This window comes from Vipera ursinii, assembly GCF_947247035.1.
Source record: "Vipera ursinii genome assembly, chromosome: 16".
NCBI classification, from domain to species: Eukaryota; Metazoa; Chordata; class Lepidosauria; order Squamata; family Viperidae; genus Vipera; species Vipera ursinii.
Genome location: NC_139529.1, coordinates 6,257,015 through 6,273,802, shown reverse-complemented (window position 1 = coordinate 6,273,802; position 16,788 = coordinate 6,257,015). Strand labels below are relative to the sequence as shown.

General features: G+C 47.2%; 1 protein-coding gene across 2 annotated transcripts in view; it reads left to right on the top strand.

Moving 5' to 3' along the window:
• SETX (senataxin) overlaps window positions 1-16,788 on the top strand; it is a 34,959-nt gene that overhangs the window by 5,206 nt on the left and 12,965 nt on the right. For both annotated transcript variants that reach the window (XM_083375008.1, XM_083375007.1), the window contains exons 4-17: window positions 899-1,008; window positions 1,703-1,922; window positions 2,648-2,764; window positions 3,843-4,014; window positions 4,381-4,471; window positions 5,205-9,074; window positions 10,446-10,548; window positions 10,992-11,165; window positions 11,669-11,895; window positions 12,745-12,912; window positions 13,425-13,575; window positions 13,925-14,026; window positions 14,753-14,868; window positions 16,684-16,755. In XM_083375008.1, coding sequence (XP_083231134.1) covers window positions 899-1,008; window positions 1,703-1,922; window positions 2,648-2,764; window positions 3,843-4,014; window positions 4,381-4,471; window positions 5,205-9,074; window positions 10,446-10,548; window positions 10,992-11,165; window positions 11,669-11,895; window positions 12,745-12,912; window positions 13,425-13,575; window positions 13,925-14,026; window positions 14,753-14,868; window positions 16,684-16,755 — 5,693 coding nt within the window. The remainder of the gene's footprint in view (window positions 1-898; window positions 1,009-1,702; window positions 1,923-2,647; window positions 2,765-3,842; window positions 4,015-4,380; window positions 4,472-5,204; window positions 9,075-10,445; window positions 10,549-10,991; window positions 11,166-11,668; window positions 11,896-12,744; window positions 12,913-13,424; window positions 13,576-13,924; window positions 14,027-14,752; window positions 14,869-16,683; window positions 16,756-16,788) is intronic.

Here is a 16,788-nt window from a genome sequence, read left to right as displayed (position 1 = left end):
TTACCTTCCCACCGGAGTGGTCCCTATTTTTCTACTTGCATTTTGACGTGCTTTCGAACTGCTAGGTTGGCAGAAGCTGGGACGAGTAACAGGCGCTCGCTCTGCTCCGTGGCACTCGGGATTCGACCTGCCAAACTGCCGACGTTCTGATCGACAAGCTCAGCGTCCTAACCCACCGCGTCCCTTACAAAGTCGCCAGGTTTGGTGACTCCTGATTTAAGCATTAGGACCATAGGAGTCAAGCTGTCTAAGGCTTTTCTTCCTAGCTTCCCAAATCTCTGGATTGGGAGATTCATTCTTTCTTTCCTGAACCCAGCTCTGAAGATTGACGCTTTCCCCTGGGCGTTGTGGGTTCCTTCTTTTGCCAGCTTCTACCATTATAGCTGTAGATTTGAAATCAATCTTTTCAACGCTGCTGCTTCATAGCATCTTCCCAGCACCTCTTCAGCCTTCCAGTCACCCTTCAGCTTTTTCTCGATAAACTTGGGTTTCTTCACAGCTGGCATAAAAATAGAGCGTGCGAGGTTGCTGCAAGCCAAGCAGGCAGGAGGTGTGAAAAGACAGACAACATTTCTCCTCTCTTCATCTGACCTCTCCCCACTTCCTTTCAGCAATCCTATCCATTGAAAGACAAGCTTTCCAAAATTTATTTGGGGGGGAAGGCTGAAGGAAAAAAAAAAGCTTTCCGTCTTTTGAACAAGCAAAGATCTAGAAGCAGGTGTCAGCTTTGACTTTGGAGACTGAAGTTGGAATAAAAATGCTTTATGCCGCAGAAATAGCATCATCATCATTATCATCATTATCATTATTATTAAGTGCAGCTTTGCTCTCCGAAGGATGCATAACATCTCAGAGCTTTTGAGATCTGCTTGATTTTTGTGGTTTCCCCTCTCTGCAGGTGAGCTGTGCATAGATGCTCTTTGCAAAATGGAGGAAATGAACTACTCCTACCAAGTGGTTGGCAAGCATCCCGGTATCTATTTACTCATGGTGCACCCTAATGAAACAGTGAGTCACTCTGGTTATTTCCTCTCACCCTCCAGAGCTAAATTGTCTTTATTTCTGCAGCAAACGCTGTGAGCCTGCTACTCTGCAAGGTTTCCAGTGTGGCAAACCTCTTCCTTCCTCTTGAGATATGCAGATCTGCAAGGCTGATTTGTATTTATTCATTTTATATATTTTGCCCCTGAACCAATTTGGATCCATAGGCCAAGGACAAATCCTGATTTGTAAGCCTGGCTTCCTTGGGGGGGGGGAACAGAGCTAGAGTTCAAGATTCTGGCATTAACAGTAAACGTTCAAAGGGGGAGCATTATTTTTGCTGGTTGCGCTTCTAGAAAGAGGCAAAAAATGCGAGCTGCCATTTTAATTGAATTGTTGTAAATGTAAGACCCTCCCTGATTAACAGAATAACATAATAGCAGAGTTGGGAGGGGCTTTTATGTGTGTTTTACGCTGCATTTTGTTCAGTGTCCATAAGCCGCCTAGAGTCACCGAATCGAGTACTGTTGATTAATACATAAAATAAATTTAGGTGCAAAAACCAGGTCATAAAATTAGGGGTGTGGCTCTTTTAATGACCGTGACAGTATTGGAAAGTTCTGGTCCCAGTTGTCGCAAATCAAGGACTGCCTGTACTGTTAAGCAGCCAATCCGTGAATCCTTCTAAGAGTAATTCAAACGGGTGCTTCCAATTCCTCAGATCCGCCGGTGGGCCATCCTGACTGCTAGAAACCTGGGCAAAGTCGACCGGGACGATTATTACGACATCCAAGAAGTGCTGGTCTGTTTGTTCAAAGTCATTGAACTCGGCCTTTTTGAAAACCCAGATATTTATAGCTCCTCAGGGGTTGAGAAGACCAAGCTGGTCCTGTTGCCTCCCCATCTGTACGACACCAGCAATTACAAAAACTATTGGCTTGGTAAGTAGAGAAAGGGACGTGGTGGCTCAGTAGGTTAGGACGCTGAGCCTGTCGATCAGAAGGTCGGCAGTTTGGCGGGTCGAATCCCAATTGCCTCATAACAGAGTGAGCGCCTGTTACCCGTCCCAGCTTCCGCCAACCTAGCAGTTCGAAAGCACGTAAAAACGCAAATAGAAAAATAGGGACCACTCCGGTGGGAAGGTAGCAGCGTTCCGTGCGCCTTTGGCATCTACTCATGCCGGCCACATGACCATGGAGACGTCCTTGGACAAGCGCTGGCTCTTCGGCTTTGAAACGGAGATGAGCACCGGCCCCTAGAGTCGGAAACGACTAGCACGCATGTGTTGGGGAACCTTTACCTTTTTAAGTAGAGAAAATGGCAGGTTTATGAGAATTTGGGCTTAGCCTATTCTGGCCTGCCTGCCTGCCTTCCTTCCTTCCTTCCTTCCTTCCTTCCTTCCTTCCTTCCTTCCTTCCTTCCTTCCTTCCCCTTCCCCTTCCCCTTCCCCTTCCCCTTTCCTTTCCTTTCCTTTCCTTTCTCCTTTCTCCTTTCTCCTTTCTCCTTTCTCCTTCCCTTCTTCCTTCCCTTCCCTTCCCGACTACAAGATCCCCGAGGTCCCTTCCAGCTTTATTCTGATTGTTTGATTGTAAGGAAGAAGCTTGTGGATTGCCAGACCTTGCATGAAACGTCCAGTTAACGGTGATTTGGGGCTATTTTCACGCAGGTCTGTGTATGCTGCTCTCGGTGCTAGAAGAGCAAGCGATGGATTCGATGCTGCTTGGACCAGACAAGCAGAATTTGATGCAGTCCATCATGAACACCATGAAAAAGCAGACAGACGGTAATCAATGAATAAATTTCAGAGGCTGTGACCCAATGAGTTAGAGGCCAGGGTTATTCCTTTACACTGAATGGTTTATTTAATAACAGATGTGTGAAGTCCTCGAGTTTATGACGGCGCCTGCCCCTGGGATTATTTTTTATTTATTTATTTTTTATTTTAATTCCATTTATATCCCGCCCTTCTCCGAAGACTCAGGGCTGCTTACAAGCTTAGCAGTACAGTTGCAAGTCGTGGCAATTTTTAAGCAGGTCACCATCACGTCTCCAACCTGATTTTACGACATTTTCGCAGCCGTCATTAAATGAATCTCTGTGGTTAGGGTTAGGTTGTTCACCAAGAATTGATGCAAAAACATCCAACTTTCTGCAGTTTTGGGGAAAGCATTTGGTCGTTTATAGACTTTTATTTCAATAAACAATACATTGTTTATCTACTCTCTGGTTGATGTTTTAAGCTAAAGACCGAGGAATGTTACCCACAAAAGTTGTCAGACGTGTGACTAGGGGTGGTGAACCCACACGTAGGGTCTTAGGTTCTACAGGGAGTCCTCGGCTTAACGACCAAAATTGAGTGCAAAATTTCCATTGTTAAGCGAGACAATTGCTAAATGAATTTTGCCCCGTTTTATGACTGTTCTCGCCTCGGTTGTTAAGTGAATCACTGCAGCTGTTAAATTAGTGGCATGGTTGTTAAGTGAATCTGGCTTCCCCAATGACGTCACTGGTAAGATGGTCGCAAAGGGTGATCACTGCAACCATCATAAATGCGAGTCAATTGCCAAGTGGCTGAATTTTGCTCAGGCTACCACGGGGATGCTGCAGCAGTTGTAAGTGTGAAAAACGGTCCCTTTTTTTTTTGCAGTGCCGTTGTAACTTTGAACGGTCACTAAACAGAACTGTCGTAAGTCGAGGACAACCTGCCCTCCACCCTCAAAACCTTGACCCTCTTAGCCCAGCCTGCCCGTACAAGATGGGAATGTTCCATTTGCCCCTCTTGAAGCTTCTAGAAGGAACCGGGATTGGAAGTTTAACAAAGAAACCAGGATAGTTATGGTTTGTTTTTTTTGTTAATCCAGGTGAAATCAATGACCCCTTTTGGCCCGTCCTCCACTGCTTCATGGTGATCCTGGATAAGTTGGGGTCCAAAGTGTGGGGTCAGTTGGTGGATCCGGTCCAGGCGTTTCAGACGATCATCAACAACGCCAGCTACAAGAAGGAAATAGAGAACATTCGCCAGAGCTGCCCCAGGTCTGTGCCTTTTACTTCGGTCTAATGATAGAAAGCTCAACTCCCAGAATTCCTCAACCAGGCACGCTGGCTGAGGAATTCTGGGAGTTGAAGTCCACAAGTCATAAAAGGGCCAAGTTTGAAGACCCCTGACAAAGAGGAAGATGTACTGGATCTGTTTGCTGCTTGAATCATTTGTAAAATTTAACATAGGAAGTAAATAAACGATTTTCAATTGACCAATAACCAAGCCATCAGTGGCTCTTATTCTAGGTTTCGGGAAGGTAAGCATAATTTTTAAAAAATTGTTCCTGGTTGTAAACTGGGACGTTGAATTAAAAAAAGACATGCTGCTTTTCATCTTTCATGTTTTTCATCCTTTTGCAGGACAAAATCGGAGCCACTGTTGGACTACGGGGATGTAACAGTTACCTGCAGCCAAATTGTATATAACTACAACCTTGAAAGACCCCAGAAGGTAAATTCCAAACATCCTAAATGGTATTTATTTAGTTCAGTACTTAGCAACTTAGCAGTTATGACAAACCCCCCCAAAAGCACTTGTAACCCAGAATCAAAGTTGCAACGGCCACCCTCATGATCACATGCTTGCATTTTGGGTGCATTTACATCTGTTTGCAGCATGCTGCCGTCACACAATCACAATTTAACTTCCATCTTCCTTGGGGGGGAAAAAAGAAGCCCATTTCAGACAATGGAGTCACTTAATGAGCACAGATTCTCTTAACAACCACGGGGGTTTGCTTAAAAGTCAAATGTCATAAAATGGGATCAGTCATGTGATGACCCACTTCACAACCGGCCATGATTCCAGACTCAATTATAGTTGTAATTTGAGCACTACCCGTAATGCTGGGGGATTTGGGGAGTTGCCACGGTTGAGAAACGTCTTAAATGATCGGTGGTCCAGGTTCCCTCCCTTAATTGTCTCCTATCGCTGATGCCCCCATTGACCAATCGGGTTCAAGCAAGATGTTTTCAGAATGGACACTTTAAAGTAGGTTGGCATGCAGCTTGCCTTCTCCCAGTCAGGCACCTTGAAGCAGCTTCTTGGGGAGATACAGCAGTTACTTTCGCTTTCCCCCTCCCATCCACCCTCCCCAGGGTCCATGGCAGACGGTCACCGCATGATAGCGAAGCGCAAGCAAGAGCGAGGTGGCAGCTGACAGACTGTCTGGATTATATTTCAGGACTCAAGATTGACCACCACTGCTTGCTTGGACTACTGCCCCAACTTTTATGAAGAAATGCAGACCCTGACCGACATGTTTCAGTATGACATCGGGCGGGACATGCGTTTGCACCACAGCACTTTCCTCTGGTTCATTCCTTTTGTCCATTCCCTGATGGACCTGAAGGGGCTGGGCGTCGCCTACAGCATGGTGGTCATCCAGCACCTCTGTTCAGAAGTCAGGGAGGTCCTCCACCACGCCGTCCAACCTTGTGACAAAGTGTCTCAGTTTTTCATCTGGATCCTCGTGACGGTGGTGGAGCTCAGCTTGAAGAAGAAATGCTTCAACATTTTGTGGGTCAGCTCTCAGAACTGGGTGGAGGTGGTGGTGACGTGTGCCACACTTCCAAGTATGGCGTTTGCCTACGGAGCTGAGAGGGACTTGGCCAGAAACGGACCCAGAAGTCTCACAAAAGCGCCCTCTTGGGAACCGGATTCTATACAGTCTGTTTGCATGAATTTGATCCGGGTTCTCCTCAAGGAAGGCTACCAGGTGGGGCAGAAGGCCTCCCCGTTCCTTGACGAGCTGAATTTGCTTCGGCGTAGTCACGAAGACTGGAAGCTGAGCCCCCAACAGGCGCGGGAATTACAGACATGCTTGATTGAGATCATAAGAAGCCTCTGGACTAAGTCATCAAGTGCTTCCTCCCACGGAGCAAGTCCTGCCAGTCTTTTCAGAGAACAGGAGGGGAGAAGTCCAGGATATCTTCCCCAAGGACACTCAACCTATCAGTCAGCAAGAAGGCAGGACCAAGTTTTTCAAGAAGGAACTTTATCCGAGAAAAAATATAGCTTGGAGGAGGAAGCAAAGAGAACCATTTGTGGAGAGCAAAGCCATCAGAGAAATTCCGAGTTCTGTTTGGCCAACATTAAACAGGAACCTAAAGAGAATTTATTACACAAGGACCACATGTTGCACTCAACAGGGGGACCCACGGATGCCCAGAACAGCGGAAGTTCCGACTTGACACTGCTGAAGCAGAATACCTCCTTAAACCAAGGCAGTTTTGACAAAGATTTTCAGAAGAAAGATACCAATGGGAAGGAAGAGAAGCCCAGGATTGTCAACGCTGATCTTCACCAAGGGCCCAGCAGTTCTGCTCTGGAAGAAAAGCAGATTCCCAAAAAAATTGCCGAGAAAACGAAGTCAAACAAAGCTGACCTCACTTTGAAATTGAAACAGTTTGTGGAGAATAGGAAGAGACTGCTGGGGCCGGAAAGTGAAAAGCAGCAATCCATTAAGGAGGAAAAAGAGGATCGGGAAGGAACGACAAGAAGAACGTCGAGAGACGGTAGCAGTACGTCCAGTTGGGCGCGAAGTTTGGAGAATGGCCTTCAAGCTGAAATCCTTTCCATAAAGGAGGAGCCCAGAGACACTTTGACAGAAATTAAGAGCGCTTGGGAAAGTGGGGAAGGTTCAGAAGAAAATAGCACAGATGATGAACTGAATGTCCCCTTGCTGGAGCTGATCAGAAAGAGATCAATGGTCCAAGCAGTGGAGCCCGAAATAGACAGAGACAGCAAATTGTGTTTAGTTGCTGGCCGAGAAAGTGCCTTGAGTGACCAGAATCCTGTTCAAAGAAAAGTTCAAGGGGCCTTTAGGTCTTTACCTAAGAGAGAAAGTCACACATTGTCTTCTGAAGCAGGCGGAACCTCCTCAAACCAGGTCATCATCATTTCAGACACGTCTTCCGACGAAGAAGAGAACAAAGTGAATTTGAGCCGGAGGAGCCAAGAAGAAAATCTGAGTGTGTCCCTTCAGAAAGACCGTGAGGCTAACGAACAAGATGCTATAACCCTTTCCAGTTCTCCGTTGATGTACGGGGAATGTGAATCGCAGTGCTTTGAGTTTGAAACCGAAGAGGAGATTTACTCCGCTTGGCAAGATAGCCAGTTGGACAAGACAATGGAGGCAGAGGTTTCTCCAGTGAAGACAGCTGGCAGGTCCACCTCATCTGACTTGGAGTTGGCTAGGCACCTTGACAAGCTGGATTATGACACAGATCATCTTGGGGATGACGTTATTGAAAAAACCGAGCAGGAATTGCAACAGCAGGTGAAAATTGATAAAACCAAATTGAAACTTCCTGTCCGGGCCGATGAAAAAAATGTCGGTGAGGGAAGCACAGCGGTTGGTTCAAAGTATTTCACAGCCATGCACGCCGATGGTCGGGAGACTCCCAGACAGAGTTCAGCTTCAACTTCCAGTACACCACCACCACCACCATCATCTGGTAGACCTTTGACACCATCACTGGAACCAACTCCCAGACCAAGGAAGAGCTTGGCCAAATCCAAGTGGCTCAACACGGCTCAACGGAGTCCTGAGAAAAGGAGGGTGACGCGCGAAAAGAAATCACCCCGCCCGACACCATCTGGATTGCCTCATCCTTTTGTGGTCCCTCCCAAAAAAGTCCACCATTTTCCCGAGCCGACGTCCACCGTGGAAAAGCTGGGCCTGAAAAAGAGAGCCCGCCGAGCTGCTGAGCTCTCCCAACGTTCTCACGACGTCATCGCCCAGTTGCGCAGCTATGGGAAAGCAGTTGGGCAGCTTCCCCAAAAAAGGAGAAGGGCCAAGCTGATTGAACCTCAGCGGATGGTGATCCGGAACAAAGGGCTGTTGGCCAGCCAGGAACGCCAGTTCTTCAGACAGTCAAGAGCCGAGAAGAAGGAGAAAGGAAAGGACGTTCCCAGAGCAAAAAGGACTTTTTCCAAGTCGCCCGTGGCGTCTGTTAGCAAGGATGAGGTTGAAAATCTAAAAGGAAAGCCTACCCAGTTCAGTCAGTCTTCTAACCAGGTGAAGAAATTGCTACCACAGCATTCACGAGGGGATGATGGGTCCCATTCTGCACTTCTGGAGAGAGGGGCTCTTCCCTCGTCAAGGCAAGACCCTCTCAAGCCTGACTCAGATGTTCCAGGATGTCCCACCTCTGCTCCAGGAAGTGTCTGCTCCTTGAGTGAAGTTGGCAGGGGCAACCCAGATTCCTCTTCCGATCAGTGTAGCAAGAACTTGAGTGAGAGTGTGTCTGGGCTAAAGGAGGACCTCAACCCAGAAGAGAATGAGGATGACTTATTCCTAACCCAGAGAGACCCGGTGGACATGGAGCTTTGCTCACAAATGGAAAGTGCCAGTCACCCAGAAGACACAGAGGTCCTCCCAGCCTTGCAGGATCCACCTCAGGCCGTTGAGAGTTGCAGGCATCTCGGATGTCCTGAAAAGATGGAAGGAGCAGGTCCCTTCTGCCAAGGTCATTCTCTGCCTGACCCTCCAGGCCACGTCTTTGCCAAGCCCTGCGCGCTTCCCAAGCCTTCCACCAAGAAAATCTTCAGCTCCAGTGCTGCTTCTCGGATTGCCAGCTTCTCCAAAGACCTAGAGACCAGCTCCACCCACGTAGCACCAGCCAGGACCCAAAGCACCCCAAGCCTCTTTCCTGCCTCTAAGGCAGATGGTGTGAGGACCAAGCTGACTTTGGCCAATCTCCTTTGCCCTAGCAATGTGAATAATGTCTCCGCACAGCCCCACGGTGTCCAAAACAGCCATGTTCTCGGCAATGCCGGCAAGATGCCCGTTCCACGCTCTGACGTGGGTCAGGAGACACACCCGTCCTTTGCCCGAGTCAACAGCTCTCACAACCAGCCTCGAGACCACAGCATCTTCACCAAAGAAATCCTGAAGTGGAGCTACGATTTGTTTGCCAACTTCAAGGAGCTGGGCCCGCCGAACCATCTCTTGCAGGCAGTCGTTAACTCTGTCCCAGTCAAATTTCCGGACTACAATGACTATTTTAATACTTTCTTCCCTTTGATGATGCTCAATGCCTTTGAAGAGGTAAGCGGTCTTTCCCCCCCCCCCCCAGGATCATTTGAGATGTCTAAATGTCTGTGGGCGACAACTAAAAAAGCCAAGTATTTCTCAGCAAGCTCAGGTCTAATTTATAACTGATATAAGCCTAAAAGAATTATTCATCTATTTTTTTTTCTTTTCTTTCACAGCTCCTAGCTTATTAGGGAAAATAGTTCCCACGAGCGGAAACAAGCGATAGACCTCTCTTTTGTGACTCGTGGACTTCAACTCCCAGAATTCCTGAGCCATCAGGAATTCTGGGAGTTGAAGTCCACGAGTCGTAAAAGAGCCAAGGTTACTTATCCCTGAGACAGAGGGACTTTGAATGACTTTGTTGCGTTTTATGCAAGTTGCTTTGAGCTGAAAGGAAAAAACAACAACAACAACAACAACAGGACGTAAGCCCGTTAAGTAAGAATGTCGGGCTACAGAAGTTTTGTGAACCTGTTTTTCTTACCTGCCTAGGTAGCATTTTCAGTACCGTATAAAGCTGGTGGGACAACTGTATATGCGTAACTAATGAATTAACCTCCCTTCTCTAGGGGTTGCAAGGATAGTGGTTAAGGTGCTGGCCTAGAAAACGAGACGGTGAGTTCAGCCAGAGAAATGGATCAGCAACCAAGGGTGGTGGCTCTCTCTGTCTTCCAAGAGATGCTGGACAGATGAGATGGTTGACTCAGTAAATCATGATTCACATTCTGTCTTGGATGGAAACCACATCTAAATTCAATCTGAGTGGGATTACTCAGAGTTCCAGGCACTAGATTCAGGCTAAAAGCCGTGCAGGTAGTCCTCCGCTTTCAAGAGTTCATTTTGTGACCGTTCAAAGTTACAACGGCACCGGGGGAAAAAAAAAAGTGACCTTATGCCCATTTTCCATACTTAATGACCGTTGCGGCATCCCTGTGGTCACGTGATCAAAATTCAGACATTTGGCAACTGGCTCCTATTTATGACGGTCGCAGTGTCCCTGGGGTCACGACCTTCAGACAAGCCAAGTCAACGGGGAAGCCTGATTCACTTCGCCACCATGTGACTGACTGGCTTAAGAAGTGCAGCGGTTCACTTAGCAACTTCAGCGAGACAGGCTGTAAAATGGGGCTAAACTCACTGAACATCAGTCTTGCTTAGCCGCAGAAATTTGGCGAGGACTACGTGCATTTCAATACCATCGTGCATGTCCTTCTGGAAGTTTCCCACTGGGAGGGGTGTCTTTGGAGGCGTGGGTGCTACAGGGAATAAGGAGCGTTTCCACGTCGGAGCGCAGTACGGTGTAGCAAAGGCGGGGCTCTTTTGTCCAGATAATACGTTAAACCAAGGTTGGCTTCTTTCTCCCCCCCCCCCCCCCGTTTCCAGGTAGCCTGTGACTGGCTGGAGAATCAGAAGCTGAAGGAGCCCAAGTCTTTTCATTTGACTTTACTGAATTTCAACATGGATTTGAACAAAGCAGATTTCACAGGTCAGAAAATGAGATGTAAACTAAGCGATAAACACGAATACAGATCTACGAAGAGCCCTCGCCTTTGCAGGCATTCATTTCCAGCGGACCTATGCCCGTTTTTCACTTAAAACGGTTGCAGCACCCCCGTGGTCATGCGATCAAAATTCAGACACTTCCGGTTCATATTTACGACGGTCGCAACATCCCGGGGTCACGTGATCCCCTTTCGCGACCCTCTGATGAGCAAAGTCAGTGGGGAAGCCGGAGCCACTTAACAGCTGTGTGGGTGCAACCTGACCCATTCACTTGACCCTCTGTGGTGAGAAAGGTCACAAAATGGGGCAGAATTCACTTAATGGTCTTGCTTAACAATAGACATGTCGGGGTCCATTGTGGTCCTAAGTCAAGGACTATCCTGTAGAACTGGGCGATCATGCTTTTATTGTCCTTTTTTCCCCCAGCTAATATTTCTCAGCATGATGTAGAAAGTCAGCACCATCCCAAGGACGATGACCTGGTCTTCCTGACGGTTTCTGACAAACGGTTCTACTACGATGAACGAGAGGGGGAGAACCGTGCCATTCGGCATGTGGGGTTCGTGACTCGTTTTTCTCATCCTTCCATTCATAATGCTAGTAAGTATTTGTGGATTGCTGTCTTGAGGATTTCTTTTCTTGTCATGTCAATGCCACAGGAAAAATCTAATCTAGCGGCTGTCCAAAGAACTGTAATTTTATTTATCTTTATCCCACCTTTCTCATGAATAACTCAAGGTGGGCAATATACCTGGTTCTCTTTTCTCCATCCTTAAAAAAAATGCCCCTTAGAAGATCACACCATGATTTGGGTCTTAACGTTAATGAGTTCTGACTAAGCGCTTGGCAGATCAAACCATGATTTGTGTTCTAACGTTAACGAGTTCTGACTCGGCGCTTGGAAGATCAAATCATGATTTGGGTCCTAACATTGACACGTTCTGACTAAGCGCTTGGCAGATCAAACCGTGATTCGTGCTGTAACGGGAACGAGTTCTGTCTTGCAGGCTTGGAAGATCAAACCATGATTTGGGTCCTAACGTCCACGAGTTCTGACGAAGCATTGATGATAAATCCTCTTTGTTGATCTGTTTTCCCAACAGAAAAGAAAGAACAACAGGTCACCTGTCACCTCTCCATCCAGACTCAAGGAAATCTCTCCCGCATTGAGAAGGAGGTGAAATGCGTGGTGGTCAGCTCCTTGGCGACAACCCACCGGAGGTTCCAGGCCCTCTTGATGTTGAATCGCAGCCCATTAGCCATGCCCATCCTGTCCCCAAGCACCCCCTACTACTCTCCGAGAGATTTAAACACCGAGTCTGAGAAATCGGTAAGAATATTGACGATTGTTCACAGAATAACAGGACACCATAGTTGGAAGGGGACCGTAGAGGTCTTCTAGTCCAATCTCCTGCTCAGGCAGGAAACCCTATATCATTCTGGACAAATGGCTGTCTAGTCTCTTCTTAAAAGCCTCCAGCGATGGAACACCCACAACATCTGGAGGCAACGTGTTCCACTCGTTAATTGTTCTCACTGTCAGGAAATTTCTCCTTAGTTCCAGATTGCTTCTCTCCTTGATTAGTGTCCATCCGTTGCTTCTTGTCCTGCCTTCAGGTGCTTTGGAGAATAGCTTGACTCCCTCTTCTTTGGGGCAGCCCCTGAGATATTGGAAGACTGTTATCCTGTCCCCTCGTCATCCTTCTCTTCATTAAACTAGACCAGGGGTAGGCAACCTTGGCTCTTTTATGACTTGTGGACTTCCAACTCCCAGAATTCCTGAGCCAGCTGTGCTGGCTCAGGAATTCTGGGAGTTGAAGTCCACAAGTCATAAAAGAGCCAAGGTTGCCTACCCCTGAATTAAACATACCCAGTTCCAGCAACCATTCCTTATATGTTTTAGCCTCCAGTCCCCTAATCATCTTTGTTGCTCTTCTCTGTACTCTTTCTAGAGTCTCAGCATCTTTTTTATATTATGGTATCAAACGTCAAGCCTTTGCTTTCTCTTCTCATAATCTGTGTCTGGTATGAAACAAGACACACTTTTGCCCAACTGGACTTCTGCCATTTGGAGAAAGGAGAGATTCAGACCTGGAGGTGTTGGAGGAGAAGGCATCTCCAGTAGGTCATGGACATGGAGAGTGTCTTCTGATGACCTGGTGCAATTCTGTTCCTCCAGCTTCCTTACATGAGGGACTTCAATGAAGGGCAGAGGCGAGCTATTGAAAGTGCCTACGCCATGATAACCCAGCATCCATCTTCACCCAAGATCTGCTTAATCCATGGACCACCTGGGACTGGGAAATCGAAGGTGATCGTTGGGCTTCTGCACCGCATCCTTGATGAGGTAGGCCATGGGGATCCCGTTGCAGGTTCTGATGGTCCTTATGAGTTGAGTTGAGGGTGGTGTAGGAGATGACCAGGCTGAGCCCAAGGGATGGGTCAAACGCATCATCAGTCATGAGTCCCTGTGGGTACAAATGAGATTTAAGTCCAGCCCAGCTTGAATGCTTTCGTCATTCCCACTCATTTCCCTTGGCCGTTAGTAGCTCAGATTCTTGTAGAGACCTCAAGCTTGCAATAAGTCTTTATACTGCCTGAATCTCCTGATTTCTCCGTGCTTGACAGATGGGGAATTTAGCCTTCTGAGCCATTTTTGCTTAACAATTGTCTTTAGCAACTGCAGGAAGCAGGAAAAGTCATAAAACAAGGCGAAACTCCCTTAACAAAATTCTCACTTAGCCACTTGTCGTCGTAAGTCGAGGATCCCCTGTGTGGATACATCCATAGGTTCCTTGTCAATGAGTCGGTTGCTGTTGCCTTCCTCCCGACCGTCTTGTGTCCTTTTTTAATCTCCAGCGATCAGGAAAGGAGAACTCCGTCCAGAGGCTGAACGCCAAGATCAAGACGAACCGCGTCTTGGTTTGCGCGCCTTCCAACGCCGCCATTGACAACCTCATGAAAAAAATAATTTTGGAATTCAAGAAATTCCGGGAGAAAAACGCCTTAGGTACGATTGGGTCTCAGAGCCTTCCTTTTCCCCCGTTTTAATTTTAATTTATCTGCGGCCGTTGTCATTTGGAGGAAGCAGTCACTGGAGACAGGAAGACAGATTGCCCAAGGTTTAAGACAGGGGTCTTCAAACTTGGCCCTTGGATGACTTGTGGACTTCAACTCCCAGCCACGCTGTAAAGCACCGGAAAGCAGCATATAAGTCTTAAGTGCTATTGCTATTTAGTTATTTATAAAACTTGATATTGTTGAACAACAACAACAAAAAAAACACACATGCCTAGATTTGCTGTTTGCTAACTCTGCCTTGAGAAACAGCACCAATTCCGCCTTTTTGTGACATCTAGGGAACTGTGGTGACATCAACTTGGTCCGTCTAGGGCAACAGAAGTCGATCAACAGTGAAGTCCGGAAATTCAGCTTGGACGATCAGATCGATCGCAAAATTAGTGAGTGTGAAATTGCGTCGCCTTTCTCCCCCCCCCCCCCCTTCAAGCCCCGTTCTCGGGCTAGGAATTGGATGGTGCCGGGTGTCTTCAATGTTTTTTTAGGCAGCCCTGTTTATTTTGTTTTTTATTATTTTTTTCCTCCTGGCTGAGGAATAACGGATAACAGAAAAGCCACAGAGCCACTTTGATCTTAAGCTAGTGTCAGAAAAGTAGAGAGATGCTTGTTAGAGTATCCTAGTCAGCCAAGAGATCCCGGGGGAAAAAAATGTCCCGCAAAGATCCTTAAATCTAGGTCAGAATATTCCAGAGGGAAGAGAAAGAACAGAGGTAAGTAAAAATATTAAAGAAGAGGGGAAAAATCTCTTACTCTTAACAGGAGATTCGAAGGAGAGTGAACCAGGAAGTGATAAATGTAAGAATAAAGATATTGATGAATTGGAAACCAGCTCTGTGTGTAACCCTGAATACAACTAAACCTCGACTTACAGCAGTTCATTTAGTAACTGTTCAAAGTTAGAACCACATTAAAAAAAAGGGGGGGGGCTTAGGACCGTTTTTCATGCTTACAGCCTCCCTGTGGTCAGGTGATCAAAATTCAGACGCTCGGCCACCTGGCTCGTGTTTATGACGGTGTAGATAGATAGAGAGATAGATTCTGGACTGAGCGAACCAGATCTTCAATCTGGTTTGGAAAACGGGGTGTCCTTCTTCTCTCTGACTCTGTAGATAAAGCCATGCTCGGCAAAGATCAAGACCTCCATAAAAGGAAGGAAGATTTAGATCGGCAGTTGGATGCGCTTTCTCGTCTGCGGGCCATGGACCGAAGCGAGAAGGGGGAGAAGGTAACCACCAGATCCCAAATGGAAGGGGTTACTTGTGGAGTTACTGGTAGTATGTATGTATGTATGTATGTATGTATGTATGTATTTATTTATTTATTTATTTATTTATTTATTTATTTATATTACATTTATATCCCGCCCTTCTCCGAAGACTCAGGGCAGCTTACAAGCTTAGCAGTAGCCTTCATTCTATGTATATGCCTGCTTGTTAGGGCTTTCACACACACACCCCAAGCGGCATTATTACAAAGTCAGCTTAATTGCCCCCAACAATCTGGGTCCTCATTTTACCTACCTCGGAAGGATGGAAGGCTGAGTCAACCTTGAGCCTGGTGGGACTCGAACCTGCACTAATTGCAGGCAGCTGGTGTTACTTAAGGAGGCATTAGCCCACTGCTCCACCAAGGCTCTAGTAGATGAGTGGGTGCTTCTGATTCCATCCACAATCTCTTGGGAGAGGAAAAACAACAACAATTAAACCACTGAAATGGGGTTAGGACTAGAACAGGGGTTCCCAACCCCGGGCTGCAGCATGCCAGCAACCGGTCTGCACAAACAAGTCCCATCCGCAGGATGCAGGCAGTACCCAAAAACACGCCCCCCCCCTCCGGTCCGCAGAAAAACCTCTCTCCATGTAACCGGTCCCTGGTGCCCAAAGGTTTAGGGACCTCTGGACGAGAAGACCTCCACGGTCCCTTCCAGTTCTCTTCTGTTCTACTTGAGGTGGTGGTTAGAATTAGGCGGGGGAAGAGATGTGGGCACGTAAACATGTCTGGTGAACGTAGTCTTTTTTAAATTTTATTTTAATTCCATTTATATCCTGCCCTTCTCTGAAGACTCAGGGCGGCTTACAAGCTTAGCAGTAGCCTTCATTCTATGCATATGCCTGCTTGTTAGGGCTTTCACACACACCCCAAGCGGCATTATTACAAAGTCAGCTTAATTGCCCCCAACAATCTGGGTCCTCATTTTACCTACCTCGAAGGCTGAGTCAACCTTGAGCCTGGTGGGACTCGAGCCTGCACTAATTGCAGGCAGCTGGTGTTACTGAAGGAGGCATTAGCCCACTGCTCCACCAAGGCTCTTAGCTAAAGCTCTTTTGGGAAGAGCTTCAGGAATTTCAGATCGCCCTCCTCATTTCTTCATCTTTGCCCCAGAAAGCCAAAATCTGTGGGGTCTTTGGTGCTCTTTGAACTTGGTGGTTTTCTTACAGACGTTTCATGATCTGACTAGGTAAGCATCATCAGTGCTAGAAGGAAGTAGGGATTGTGGAGCAGAGGAGGAAGTTATCGTCCTTTAGTACTCTCTGAGCAGGGTGGTTTTCTTGCAGACATTTCATGACCCAACTAGGTAACGTTAGAAGGTAGCAGGGCTCGTGGAGTGGAGGAGAAGGATTGTGGCATCCTTGGTACCGTCTGAGCTGGGTGGTTTTCTTGCAGACATTTCATGACCCAACTAGGTAACATCATCAGTGCTAGAAGAGGGTGAGGTGTGTGGAGAGGAGGAGGAAGAGAAGGGGGTTTTGTGGGGTCCTTGTTATTCTCCAAGCTTGGTGGTTTTCTTGCAGACGCTCATCGGTGCTGGCTGACGACGAATGTTGCCTAGTTGAGTCGTGAAGCTGTGGTTTAATCTTCATAAGACTAAGCTGTGCGAGACTTGGGTTGGTTAGAGGAAGCTGATGCCTCAGTTTCTCAGGCCAAGGCATTAAAAGGGAGGTGGCCGATGTGCCAGCTCCTGTCTCTAGTTTTCAACACGGCTTGCACAAACCATTGTTCTTGGTTTCGAAAAACAGGGGTGGTCTCTGTTCTGTTTCAGAAACAGCAGCTGGAGGACGAAATTTGCCAGCTCTCCAAGGAAAGGCAGCGCTTGGCTTCTCAACTCAAAGAGGTAGAAAGTGGCTCCTGTGGAGTTCTTGACACC